Consider the following 14,798-nt stretch of genomic DNA (forward strand, 5'->3'; position numbering starts at 1 on the left):
TACAGTGTATTTGTAAAGTGATCCTGACAGTAAAAAGGTCATTTTCTTTTTTAATTCTCTTCTAAAAAGAATTAATGAGTTATTTTTATTCATCATGGCTAGTCGAGGAGGGGGGGGGGGAGAAAAAGAATATCGAATTACACTGTTTAGGTTAATGTAATTTCGTTCTCCCACCACATTTACGCGTAATCCATCGCCAATTCCTCATGCAATCGCCACGTTTATAATCTACGGTATGTTTTGTCAATACGCGTCCGGGTCACCAATGAAGGGGTTTAATTATCGTCCATGTCAACCTTCATCTATCAAAAGTTACCTCAAGATGGAATCAAGTTAACATGTCTTATATACTAGTCATTTGTTATTTAATATTTGTAGTGGTAGTTACGCCACAAAATATTATTTTGAATTTTATATATTGTTTAAGCCTAAATCGTTAATGCCTATAGACTTTAGAGAAATAAAACTAGTAGCTGTAGGGGCTGAAATTAGACATACGACAGGAACTTTAAAAGGAGCTTTAGTAGCTGACAATAGACATGCGACAGGAACTTTAAAAGAAGCTTTGATTAGATATACGACAGTGATGGCTGATATTTGACATATATGACTGTGAAGCAAAGGCGGCTAGGGAGCGGTGATGACCACATTACCACAATTATGTGGAATCTTAACCTCCATGACCCCTTTGGCCCAAAACAGGCTATTGCGTGGATGTTTTTTTTTTTTAAATTTTATGTTTACTTTTAACGGAAAAACTAACACCCTTTTGCAAAAAGAAAAAAAAAAGCTCTCTATGTGTGTAATTGTTATAACGCCATAATATTAATTAACTTTTCTTTTCAGAAACAATCAAGTTATGAGCATAATGTTAGAGAACAGAAGCTTTGAGCGTTATAGAAAAGCAGACATTTTTTTTTCTTTCTCTTTTTCCTCTTTCAGCTAAACATAGGCGTAGCGTCGAGAAGAGAGCACATGCCTCCTCAATAATTTTTCAAATCTTCAGCATTACTTAAAAGTTATTTATTTTAAACCCAGAAAATTTTTCTGTTTACTTAATGTAAGATTAATAATTTTGGATAGTTTATAGATAATTTAATGTAATAATTCTTTAAGAATTCAAATTTCCAAACTCAAATTTCAGAACGTTTTATTGTCTAAATGAAACAACACAATAAATGAATATGATATGTATATTTACAATGAAAAGAAATATTTACATGCATATGTGTATTTACAAGATTTTATGCTGATTTCCTTACAATGAATTTTTCAAGAACACAAAAATAAACAAATCTAAAGTTATCAATACTTTTAAACAACGTTAATTCTTTCTTTTTCAGCGATTCATTAACCAATTCTTACAAGAAAAATAAAATAATTACATTTTCGCCATCCCCCTTAAATTCGTCAGACATCACTAAGTAGTACAATATCTGTTTTAAAAATTTAAATCAATATCTGTTTTAAAACTTTATTTTAAACAACTGAAATGAATTATCTAGATTATTAATACTTTTTTAAAGTTTGGCACGTATAAGAATGTTTTATCTTCTAGGGGTAGGTACAAAATTCTTTATCTAATTTGCATGTGAAACGATGCGCACTTTCAAGAAAACGTTCCCAAAAGATGACTCATTTTGGAAATCAGCTGCAGAATATAATTAGGTGAGGACCAGCATAAAGATTAAATAAAAAGTTAAATTGAATCAGTATTTGCTAACTCTCAGTTGCAATGTGTGATCAAAAAGCTTTCTTGTACCGAGTCGTTTTTAAAACATGAGCTCTTTGAGTAAATTTGATTTATGAAAATATTGTTAGCAAATAATTATGCAATTTTATGAAATGTTTGTTAATTTGCTGTACGTGCTGTTCTCAACAGCTATTATGTACTTCAAAACAAGATTAAAGACAATTATTAAATTATACAATATAAATAAAAATGTGAGAATTTAAATTCAAGCAAAACGAAATCTAAAGATAAACATGTTAGCAAAAACAGCACTTCATCAGGGGACACACCGCCTTGCCAACATGCTGATGCCGTTTTGGCTAACATGCGCATTTTTAGATTTCGTTTTGCTTGCATTTAAATTCTCCCATTTTTATTTATATTGTTTAAGTAACACAATTTTGGTTGCAGCTGCTTTTTAGCGCTTTTCCATTTTGACTTACTGCTTTTAAATTAAATTTTGTTCTTAATTTTTGTTTAATTCTATTTTCATACTTTGATCAACGAGTCTCCAAAATCACGAATTCGCCACCTTAGCAATCGGCTCTTTCGTGGCAACGATACAATCTTAATTCCATGTATTATTCTCTAAAATATTCCAAAGGGTTTTAAATACAGAATGCAAATATAAAGTAATATTTACACCTAAATGGATGCAGATTTGTAAGATTGAGTTATATATCTCATTACACGACATTGATAAAAATTAGATGCAATCTAATTGTAAATAAATGATACAGGTTCTGTTCAAGCAACGGCGGCTACTTCCATAGGAAACCATGGACTTTGTAAATGACCATTAACCACATAGATGGGCGGAGTTGACTCTTCAGCAAATTTTTGGTACTTGTAGAACTTCTTTGGCTTTTCAGATTTCTCTACATTATTACTTTCTGATGGTACACGTCCATAGGGGAATGATCTGACAGGTACTCGACCAGAAGGTGTTCTTCCATCGGGTATGATGTTCTCAACTCCATAGATGGAAGCATCGTAGTCGGATGGGGGATCAGCAATCATCAGAACATCAGCGGGATTGGGCATATCCATTCCTGGCTCGTTGGTTTTGATGGCTGCCCGAAACCCTAGTTCGTCGGCTATGTACTTGACCTCACGGTGTTGGCCATAATTATCAATGTAGCCATATGAACCGTGGACTTTTCCCAATCCATCGCTAATTTCCGATCTCCATTGATCGCCGTCTTTGTCATGAACTTCATAACCAAATGTATAAGGTTTGGGGATCTAAAGAAATTTAAAGATATAATTTTTTTAAAAACAAAATGCCTTTTACTTTACTTTGAGCTTTTTTTTTAATAATAATTGTACTGGCATATCGAAAATATAAATAACTATAAAAGTACAGAAAATAATTGAAATCTTTCAAAGGTGTTTCTAAGCTACCTTAAGCTTTATTGAAAACTTTTTTACAATAACTGAAACACGTGCAATTTTTTTTAAATTTTTTTTTAGTATCTTTGTTCATGAGGTAAGAAATTATAACCGTCGTTGAACAGACGACCCAATTTCGAGTTTACGACTACCAATGTTCAACTCCGTAGCTTTTTTTTTTATATATATATATACCCGTCGTTGAACAGCCGACCTAATTTTTGGGTTTATTACAAATGTTCAACTCCGTATCCTTGTAATTTTGAATCCAATCCAGAAGACAAGGAAACTCCTGGATCAAGTATTGGGAGAAATTTGCCTTTGTGGAGGACTTTCTAATGGAACTAACCCGCATTTGCGTTACATGGAGAGGGAGACCACGAGAACCTCCCACGGTTAGCCTGATGGCAAGGGGACTCTAACCCATGATCCGTCTACCATTGAGGATGTTTCACGTCAGCACTGTGGTTGCTGCAAGCCGAATGTCGAATTCGCATCGACCAGCCATCGCCGGCATCGAACCCCGGTTCACCTCATTGGAAGGCGAACGCTTTATTCCCTGAGCCATCACGGCTCAACACCGTACCTTTGTAATTGTGAACCCAATCCAGAAGACAAGGGAACGTCTAGATCAAGCATTGGGATAAAGTTGTCTTCGTGGAGGACTTTTTCATGGCACTAACCTGCATTTGCGTTATATGAAGAGGAAAACCACGAAAATCTCCCATGGACAGCCTGATGGCAAGGGGACTCTAACCCATGATCCATCTGCAACTAAGGATATTTTTATGACAGCACTGTTGTCGGTGCGAACCGGGTGCGGAATTCGTATCGACTAAGCATGACTAACATCAAACCCGGGTCACCTCGTTGGAAGGAGAGCTCTCTATCCCCTGAGCCACCACGGCTATGGGGTAAGATAGAAAAAAGTAAAACTAATATTCATAGTGCCCAAAATAAAAATATTGCACTGTGAAAAACTAGAGTCCAAATGATCGTATTACGTACTGAGATACACTATATGGTTCCATAGATACAACTAAAGTATCTTAATGCTGACTATAACTTAAATTACAAAATCAGACATAAAACACAGTGATCTCTGAGAAAAGCAAGATAGCTTGCTTTTACCGTATTCAGATAACTGACCTTTAAAATCCAACTAGGGACAGTCTCAGTACCTTCGAAGTTGGAGAACCAATAGAGAAAAGTAAAAATAAAAAGTAATCTTATGAATGCAAAATGTGCCCATGTGGAAAAAAAAAAGACATAGATCTACATTCTTAATGAGATTAGTGAGTTTAAGATCAACCAAACCAATCCGAAAAGGGGTGTACAGTTTAAACCAAAGTTAAAGTTCAAGACATCAAAAAATGTTTGGCCATCACAAAATAGGTCATCAATGACCTCAAGGTTACAGAAGTAATTCCAACGAAGGGAAACCCTCGGAACAGCGAACAATCAAAGAGTCAACTCAGAGTATAAAAGAATAAAAATTTTAAAAAGTAAAAAAAAAAAAAAGTATAAAAAATGTTCAACGGATCTTAAAGTATCTTAAAGAGTGTATTGGATTTATTTATCGACTGCGTCAACCTTCATCTATCAAAAGGTACCTCTTGATAGAATCAAGTCAACATGTCTTATAGAATAGTGAATTGGTATTTAATATTTATAATGGTATAGTTAAGCCACATTACTCCCCTTCCAGAATTTTATCTGTGATTGAATTCGATGAACAGTTTCCACTAGTTGATTCATGCTGTTTTTCTTCTTCTTCTTTTTTTATTTCCTTTTGCTCATTTTATTTTTTCTTTTCTTCATTTTCTGTTTATAGCATTTCGCTCATTATTTATTTATTTATTTTCAATATTGTTTATTGACCCGGAAACTTTATTTACTTCTCCTTTTTTTTGGGGGGGGGGGCAGTATTTTTTTAAGCAAATCAACTATTTAATGCGGACCAGCCATCAATGATGGCAAGTTCATATCATGTCCTCAGGTCACCATTATTGGAATTTATTTATCGACTACGTCAACCCTCATCTATCAGAATGCACCTCTTGATAGAATCAAGTTAATATACACTAGTGAATTGGTATTTAATATTTATAGTGGTAGTTACGCCACAAGTAAAAGATTTTAAAAGAGTAAAAGATTCTAAATTAAAAAATCAATATACATAAAACAGTGAGGTCAAGTAAAATATCAAATGTTAAAAATTAAAATGATTCACATAAAACATATAAAATCAAATATAAATGTTGTAAAAATAAGCAAAATAGTCTATTAAAAGTTCCAGAGTCCCCTTTCAAGGTAAAATGCTACTCGGAGTAAAATATTCTAAGGTATACTAAAATTTCTCTGGGTAAGGTATAATCCAAATAAGATAGAAGACAAAAGCAAGGGTGCTGAAATCCTCTAAAATTCATAATTTCATTTTGGGTTAAAAGGTTAGGTTTTTTATTTTATTTATTTATTTATTTTTCTTTTTATAAATAAAAATTCGTAAATGAATTTCGGAAACCAACATGCTAACAAAAAAACATTTTTAAAAAATATAAGTAGATAGTTAAACGAGTACGTAATTCAACAAACTATGAAGGTAATAAAACTAACAACTTACTAAATCTTCAGCTGTTAACGAAGAAATCTCAGGAATCACGGCTGAAAATAAAATGAACAGCAACTAAAAAGAAAAAAAAATATGATACTTAATTTTATAACACAGTGAAGATTTCTGAAATTTTCTTTAATTTAAGCCATTTATTGTAATATTATCTATTATTTAGTGTTTTTTAACGTAAATCAGCGAAATTTTATTGAATTCACCAGTTATATAGATGTCGTTTAGTCATGTAATAATAAAAGTTTCGTAGCTTAAAGTTATTTTTGTAAAAGGATTTTATAAAAATAATCTGACGAAAGCAAATTTATTTTGAAAAAAAAAAAATAACTTTTACTTTGAAAGAAACTTTTTTTTTACTTTGGTAAAAATAATAGAATTTTAATTAATTAATAAAAATGAAATAGATGAAGATAAATGCAAGATGATAAGATGTTATGTAATATTCATTTCACAAAATAAGTAATAGGATAATGTATCCCGATTGATAAAATATTTTTTTTAAAAAGTTAAGTTGATTAAAAGAGAGCTTTAAAATTAAGTTGATATATCTAAATTATTAAAACCACATCCATCTGCAATCAGTTAATTTCAAATGATAAATTGTTAATTTGTAGCATAAAAAACCCCATACAATCTACACACTATTTAACAAATACGCTTTAAAATATAAGCAGAAAATATATTCAAATCAATTAAAAAATATTAAAAAAACTTTTTAGGTCAGAACCCCATTTGTGTGTCCAAGTTATCGCAAATGATTTTAAACAGCTGATTATTTATTTATACGTTCATAAAACTTACAGCAACTACAATATCAAAAATAAAATCGAATGTAATAAAACCTTGATAAGTGATTAATTGTAAACACTTTATAAAAGTTTTTAAGTTGTTTTTTGCATCAAAATAATTTTAGTTTTTCGCGTCTTAAAGACTAGTTTGATTTCATATCTTTTCCAAAGAGTCTATCATATTATAGGAATTCGTGCTCCTGTGTTCGACTCAATTTTTTCTTATAAATATTTGTTCTAATAAAACTATTAAAGAAGATTTTTGTTATCATAGCACAACATTTTTTTTTAAAAATACTACTTTTTAACTACTAAATGAGTGTTAGAAATAAAAAATTATATAATACAATTTCTTGTGTATTTAAAGTATATCTATAGTCATTTGATTTAAAAACCTTTGGAATTCATAGAATTAGGATTCATGTTGTAATAAATTTGCATAAACTGAATTAAAAATTGTGTTGATTTACCAAATAATTCCATTTAATATTCACCATGTTTAATACATAATCCATTTAATTGATCTCATATGAAATACATGCTTAATTTTCCAGGCATTCATTTTATTTAAAATTGCGCTATTTGTTTTCTTTTTTAATTATTTGCATAAAACTGCGATAAGCTAAACTTTATACTTCTTAAAATTTCATATACTTTCAGTCCTTTATTCATTAAAACCAACGAGCTAGAAAAAAAATATTTGTTTGTTAAAAAGAAAAACAACGTGAGTAAAACAGAAATCAAGTACAGTAAAGGACAAACTATAGTTTCAGTTCTCTAGACAAGAACCTTCCTCAGTGTCACCAAAACATACCTCAGTGTCAAAACAAATTTAGATTGAGAACAAGAACCTTTGTCAGAGCTTAAACACCAAAACATAGACACTAGGGTAGGTTCTTGTTTCTAGAACCGAAACTCTGGCATGCCCATTACTGTGCTAGATTTGTGCTTTATTCACGTTGTTTTTCACTTTAGTCTATGTAACACGAAGTATACCTTATCCTTTTAGATATTCTGGTATGAACTTGCTTATTAACACGTTATTTTTATTGATGGTATCAATACAGAAAAGTGCAAATCGAACATCATGTCACATTATTTTCTTCTAACAATCTTGAACCTCTGTGTTTTTAAAGTGAACATGAATGAATCGGCCAATGTACCTTTCTTTTCTTAATAGAAAAATTCTTTTAAGAAAGGAACATGAAAAGATTATTTTTAGAAATCCCAATTAAATGTGACTTTTTTTTACTACCGTGCCTTTTATTCCTCTTCTATTTAAAACAATATTATCAATAACATCTATAGCTATTGCCCACTATTACACTTAAGTCTTTTTATTGCTATTTTAACGTTAAATATATGTATATATTTGCTTTAAATGACGGAATCGCTATAATAGCAATTTTACCATAAACTATCGTTATAACAGACTTTTACTGCACTTTGTACTTTTTAAGCTACAAAATATAATTAGTACAATAATCAATGAAAAATATCTTTAAAACTATTTCTTCTTTAGCTATTACTTAATATCAAAGCAATCAAAATATAATAAATAAAATAAAACAGTATATTTCCAAATTTGCTAGTAATTTTTTCAACAGAATTATTTATTGTAAAAAGAATGAAGGTACACATATTTATGAAATAAATTTCTGTAGTTTTAATAAAAAAAAAAACGGAATAGAATGACAAGTATAAGTAAACCTCAGATATTGCCACAAATTAAATCATTTATAAAAAAAAAATTTCGTCGTTTGAAAAAAAATTCGTAAACAAATAAATAAATAAAAACACCGAGATGACAGGTTAAACCTCAAATGTATTTAATGGCGTTTTAGGTACGTGTAAATTGGTAAACTTACTTGAAGTTCCATTATTCCACAGAGCAAAGGCAGACGATTTCAAACGAGAGATGAAAATTCAAAACTGAAAATGAAAACGATTCGTTAGATGTATTTAGTCTTTAAATAGACATTCTTCCTGCTCCAATGGCCACACACGTTTAGTTGACTGATAGTGACGCCCTTGGCAGTGGAAAGGATTAAAATATGAAGTGGTTGTTGTCACTGTGAATTTAAGGAAACGACTACATTTTGGAAACAGATGAAATATGACTGAGAAGTTCATTGCTATGCGTAGTTTTACACATGGTTGCATTTAAGAGAAAGTAGTATTAGTTCTCAACAGGTAGTACATTTAGACTTATAATGTCAGAGAGTGTGTAAATACCTTTCCCTTTCTAATAAAAGCCGCGGGGAAATAAAAGTAAACTACTCGAAATTAATGATACTATTGCGTTATTATACTATCATTAAAATCCATTCTATATTGTAATTTTTTATTTCAGCAAACGGGACCGTAAAATCGCCATGAGTTTTATATAGTAACCTATCTTTTTAACTCTCGCCAAGGAAGTTTTTTGGGTTTTTCTTTAATTCAGTGTAATATAAATTGAGTTGAAAATAGTAATTTATCACTGCATCAGTTACAAAGCGATTTATGACACTATTTTGGTATAACCATTTCTAAGTTTCCTCATAATAAAAACACAATTATTCAAATTATTCATGATAACTCCATATATTGGAGAGAAATAAAATTGTGTCGATCAATGATTATGATCAAAGATTTGACGGAAGGCTATGATTTTGCATATGGAATGTCCCGTAATTTTGTATTCATGAAAGTTGCTTTAAAACATACAAGTTGCCTTAAATTGAAAATCTGTTTCCTTTCTCAAAATGCATAAAAATGCCATGATCTAAGGAAAATCGAAGATCCAAGATATAAATTTCATAAAGAAAAATAAAACAAAGTAAATAATGAACAAATTTCAATGAGTAAAAAATAAATAAAACAAAACAAACATTTATCATGGTTCCAGAAAATTAAAGTCATGGCTAAGATATTCACTATTGATATCCACTATAGGTGAATGAATCCACTATTTAGTATACTCATATTTTTTCCTAAGTTATTAAAAGAATTTTTTATATCAAACTTAAATTTTCCTTTTTTCAAAATTTAAGTTAAATTAAAAAAAAATTAGGTTATTGTAGTTTATTTACGTCGCATTAGAGCTGCACAATGGACTATTGGCGATGGTCTAAGAAACATCCCTGAAGATGATTCGAAGACATGTTATCACAATTTTGATCCTCTGCGGAGGGGATAAATTTTTTTAGGTTCTTCAAGGTAAACATGTATATAATTTGAAAATTAGGTACTAGCCAACATTCCATGCGCAATTTGGTAATGGCATAGAATTACATTATGTTATGACTAGAACACATGAACCGAATCTTAGGCTTACAGGTTTCGCTTGTTTTTTCTCATTTTTTAAACACTTTTCATTTTTAAAAATTTAACCCCCTGTGCAAGTTTGTACAAAAGTTTCTTTTCTCAGTACAATTTATTTTCTGCAAATTACTAGTAGATGTCTGCATTTGGTAATTAAAATTTAGATTAATCTCATAAGACCTTTTCTTCTTTTTTTTTTTTTTTAAGTTTTCAAAGTCTATTGCCCATAAACACCACCGCTTTGTAGAGGAAAATTCAAGACTCTGGTCAATGAAATTCAGTCACATTTTTGCATAACAGATCATTTGAAATTTTTGACAAAATAGTGCACTGGATTTATATATAAGTCAAAATATAAGTGCTAAACCACACTGGCCATTTACCCAATATGCTATTAGGTACATAAACCTATATTAAATAAATAAAAAATAATTATAAAAAATATTTGTGTTTTCCTTGAAATTACTTGTGTGAGCTTTGCGACACCCTGAAATATTTTAGAATTAATATTTTTTCAAAAATTAAATATTTTTAAAATTAGAACTTTAATACCCAGTTGATCTCAAACTAAATTCATTTGATTCAGAAGCTCATTTAAAAAAAATTTTTAGAGGCATATTCCTCAAGGTCTAAGGCTATTTTTTATCTAGTAATGATATGTTAAAATATTTCTTGGATAGAGATTGATTTATAAATAGAAGAGCTTTTTTTCATGTGAATGTAGAAGGGATTTTCAAAATTCTACCACTCGCGACAATTGGCCATAAAAGTGAACTTCTCTGCCTATAAAAAAGTGAATCTATTCATTTTGTGTTTAGAACTACAAACAGGACCCGGCATAGTAATCTCGGGGCCCTGGGCACAAAATCGCTTGGGGGCTCTCTAAAAGAGTCGATAAGCTTCAGTTAACATGCATAGTTTTTAATCATAGAATCAAAATATATAATTTTTTCCACAAAGGCAAATTGTAAACAACGTGAAGCCTAATTTAGAAGTACATCATACACAAATTCAAAATTACATTTCATTTGCCTAAACTATGAAGATGAAAAAATACTAAAATAAAATTAATTTTCAATATATCTATTAAAATTTTAATGTTATAAAAATTAATTTTAATATATATATATATATATATATATATATATATTATATGGCATCCCATCGACATTTAAAAATACGAAATTGGTGGTAAGTGCACTTACCACGGCCTTATAAAGGGTTACTAAATGTTTTACTATTTTAAAACGTTCTAGTTTCTACTCCGTAAATTGCTTTCACATCAACCCGTGTGTTAAACATTAAGCTTTCAGTTTTCGTATTCGAAATAGCAATAAAAGGCGATCTATTAAAAGAGTAAATTAACACCAGTTTCAAGCGAGACAAATCTTAATTTTACAACTCTTTATTAAGGAAAAAAGAGTGAAAGCACGGCAAACAACGAAAGTGTAATTTATCAACGGGTTGTATCTTAGGCTTTCATTATCCCCACAAGCGTGTCGGCTATTCTCTCAAAATAGCATCCTTTCAACATCATCTTGATCCGCTTTATTAACTTAGAAGGTTAGGACGAGTTAGTAAAGTAAAAGATCTTTTTCCGCTACTTATGAATAAGATGAAAAAAAAATTCGAACAAATTTCATGCGGTTTTTAAGGAGGGTTCAAAGACCAGAAAGCAATGAGGGGAATGTCATTATTTACCCACGAAATTGTCATATTCTCATTCTATCCCCTTCCTCCTGATCTCAGCAACTATGCTGGACTTCTGGCATCCCATATTCATGGAAATTAAATGTGTATTGAAGTTCGAGAACATATTTTCATTGATATGTTTCATCATCAATAAAATATTTTTGTAGAACTCTTTTTTATGACCGGTGTTGAGCAGCGAACCCAATTCTGAGTTAACGACTTAGAATGTTCCACTACGTGATATTGTAATTTTGAAAACCCAGAAGACAAGGGAACTCCTGGATCAAGTATTAAGCCTTCGTGGAGGACTTTTTTGATGGAACTAACGCATTTGCGCTTCATGAAGAAAGATACCACGGAAACCTCCCGTGGTTAGCCCGACTGCAAGGAGATTCTAATCCATGAACCGACTAAAATTAAGGATATTTTTCGTAATCACTGTGGTCGCTGTGAGCCAAGAGAATTCGTATCAACCAGACCAGCCACTGCTGGGAATTTGACTTTCACGTCAGAGGGAGGTGAATTAGGCAGCATCCTTCGATACCGCGCACAAAAAAAGGCCGCCACCCAGTTAGAATTTGAAATATAAAGCGCGGTATTTATATTTTCTATGATTTTTCTGACAAAATGATGCGAATATAATTCCGTAATCAACAGTCTGTGATAAGGAATTAAATAGTGAACAGTTTTAAATTTTTAAAAGGATCTTTGTTTTAATGCTATTAGTTTTAAAGTGATTTTTTTAGCGTCACCCATATCGGTGTTCATCAATTTAAATCAAAATAAAATTAGATTTTAAAAAATCTAAAAACTGAGAAATGTGTGGTTTTAAATAACTAACTCAAAACCACAAATTGCATAATTTCATTGCTTTAAAGTAAGGAGGAAAAATTCATAGAAGTTCTAAAAGTTATCAAGCGCTCTTCAAATAATAATACTCTCTTTCGTCTACTAATACTAATATTTCGACTAATACTTCTAATAATATTCTGTGTAATAATACTACTCGTATATCATTAAAAGTTTACTCAGCACAAAAATATATCGAGAAAATACAAAGTAAATATTAAATTTAAAATTCAAGATGGCGAGAGTAGAGGGCTTTAAACACTGTACTTGCGATTTATCGAACAAAATTACACACTTGCTCCCCGCAATGTACTTAATAGATAACAGGTTTTAGATTAACATAAGTAATTTTATTATTTGTTACAAACTCAATTTTCTAAAATGGGGCATCAATTAGGTAATTTTTAAAAAAAATTCAGAAAAAAATCATTAAGGTATCCGACTACCTTAAAAACGAGGATTTTCACAAAAAAATCACTTTTTTATTTTATTGCTTTATAATAATGCCCAATTTTTCTAGTTTTCAAAACTGTTTTGTTTTTGAATGCACGTCAAGCAGAACCTTAGTTATAGCTATTTTAGTAACAGATGACAGCTGTCTAACTTACCGGAAATTACAAAAATGAAACCGGTAGTAGTAGAAGTTTCGGTTCCATTTCTATTTGTGTGTTTATTTTTCTAAGATATTTAATTTTTAAAAGCTCTTAAACTCTCAGGTAATAATCTGAATTATATTTTAATTAGATTTTACGTTTCGTGGTTACTGTTTGTGGGTAACATGAAAAAATAGCATATTTTCTGATAGTTTGTTTACATTTGAAGCGTACTTTCTATATCTTGATTTTGATTTGTTTTGAAGAAATTTATTGATTTCTTTCAAAAAAATTTGTTATTTATTTTGATAAATTTATTGAGATGGGTAAAGGACGTACTTCTCGATCTAAGAAACGTAAATATTACGGTAATCAGCATGCCAACAAAAGCGATGATTTGAGTAAAGTTGATTATACCATTTCTTCAAAATTGTGTAAAGCTGATGAATCTATTACTTCAAGCTCTTCAAAATTATCGATTTCTATGGATGTCAATAAAGAACTGATCCTTTTGGATAAAAACAATTTGTGTGGCAATCGAATAATTGATATTTAGATCCTGATGATTATATTAACTTCAGTATGTTGTCCGGTTTGCTATGATAACAAATTGCATTTAGAAGAAAATTCTAGATTTGTGCTATTATAAATATTATAAAAAATATTTTTTACTTCTAATTATTAATAAAAACTATATTTAGACATATATAATAAAGTGTGAAAATACAGTAAGATGGTTGTTTAATAAAAAATTGTTCCTGAGTTAAATGCTTTATAAGTAGTAGACTTTTGATGTTATTCACTAAATACTTTAAAATATCGCTAAATAATTCGTTAAAATATCGCTACGTTAAATATCGCTAAATACGTTAAATAAAACTAAGAAAATATGTGAAGGAATGTGCCCCCTATAAAATATAATAACTTCCTACCGACAAACATTCATAGTTTTTAGAAAAAATGTAATTATAAACTTTAATTGTGTTTTTCTCAAAATGAAAATTTTGCTGTTTTTTGTCTACGGAAAACAAGATAACTCAACTAATTATTATAAATTTGTCTTCAAACTTTCAGAGATTGTTTCTTGTATTGGTGGTTATATAACAGACCTCCAGAATTCAGATAACTGCATTATTTTTTGTTTTATGAGATATTTTGCAGTTAATAATGTAAAGAAAATGTGAAAAAAAATGGAAAAATATGCTTAACACTCCATAAATTTTTTTAATTTCATGATATCATTTAAGTTGAGGTTCATAACACTTCAGAGGGTCATATGAAACAGCTCAAAAAGTTTGATAGCTTTATGTACAATAGTTTTTTGTGTAGAGTGTTTTCCGTTAATGAGTTATTTTCATTAAAATTATCTAAAAAATACTCTTTAAACAAAAAATTTCCTGTATATTTAAATTTTATCTATTAAATATGTTTATTTAAATTAATATACAAAATAAATTGCAATAATGTTGTGGAAAATATTTATTTTTCAAAAATTTTGTCCCGAAGGTAGTCGGATACCTTAAATACTCAGATTAAAAACCATTGAAATTTTTTAAAATTAAATTGGCAAATCAAGTTATCAACTAATTTGCTATTGATAGCAAAAATAACGAAATGAATAAATAGTTTTTTTTAGGAAATTTCGAGAAATAAAAACCAGTTTATTTTTTAAAGGCCCCGTATTCAAGCTATCATTTGATAGACCCCATACTCTCAGTCCGTTCTTAAGTTTTCGGATTCCAAAAAAAAATTTTTTTTTAAATGTTTCAAACGATTCCCTATAATGTGTTAAAAATATCTGTGTAAATTTCAAATTCTTA

The 14,798-nt window shown here is 29.9% G+C and overlaps 1 protein-coding gene across 1 annotated transcript; it reads right to left on the reverse strand.

Annotated features, from left to right (window-relative positions):
• Window positions 1-1,133: 1,133 nt before the first annotated feature.
• LOC107454161 (uncharacterized) lies at window positions 1,134-8,557 on the reverse strand. The gene is made up of 3 exons (XM_016071234.4): window positions 8,407-8,557; window positions 5,748-5,810; window positions 1,134-2,977 (listed from the first exon to the last, which is right to left on the reverse strand). The coding sequence occupies exons 1-3, from the start codon at window positions 8,416-8,418 to the stop codon at window positions 2,480-2,482; spliced, it is 573 nt and encodes a 190-aa protein (XP_015926720.1). The 5' UTR covers window positions 8,419-8,557; the 3' UTR covers window positions 1,134-2,479.
• Window positions 8,558-14,798: the final 6,241 nt, after the last annotated feature.

This window comes from Parasteatoda tepidariorum, chromosome 3 (genome assembly GCF_982258835.1).
Source record: "Parasteatoda tepidariorum strain Cologne lab strain chromosome 3, Ptep-v5.0, whole genome shotgun sequence".
NCBI classification, from domain to species: Eukaryota; Metazoa; Arthropoda; class Arachnida; order Araneae; family Theridiidae; genus Parasteatoda; species Parasteatoda tepidariorum.

Excerpts from the sequence above, each read along its gene's own strand:
- LOC107454161 (XM_016071234.4), bottom strand. Across the intron at positions 2,978-5,747 it reads CGTTAACAGCTGAAGATTTA|ATCCCCAAACCTTATACATT; the intron begins GTAAGTTGTTAG and ends AAATTTCTTTAG.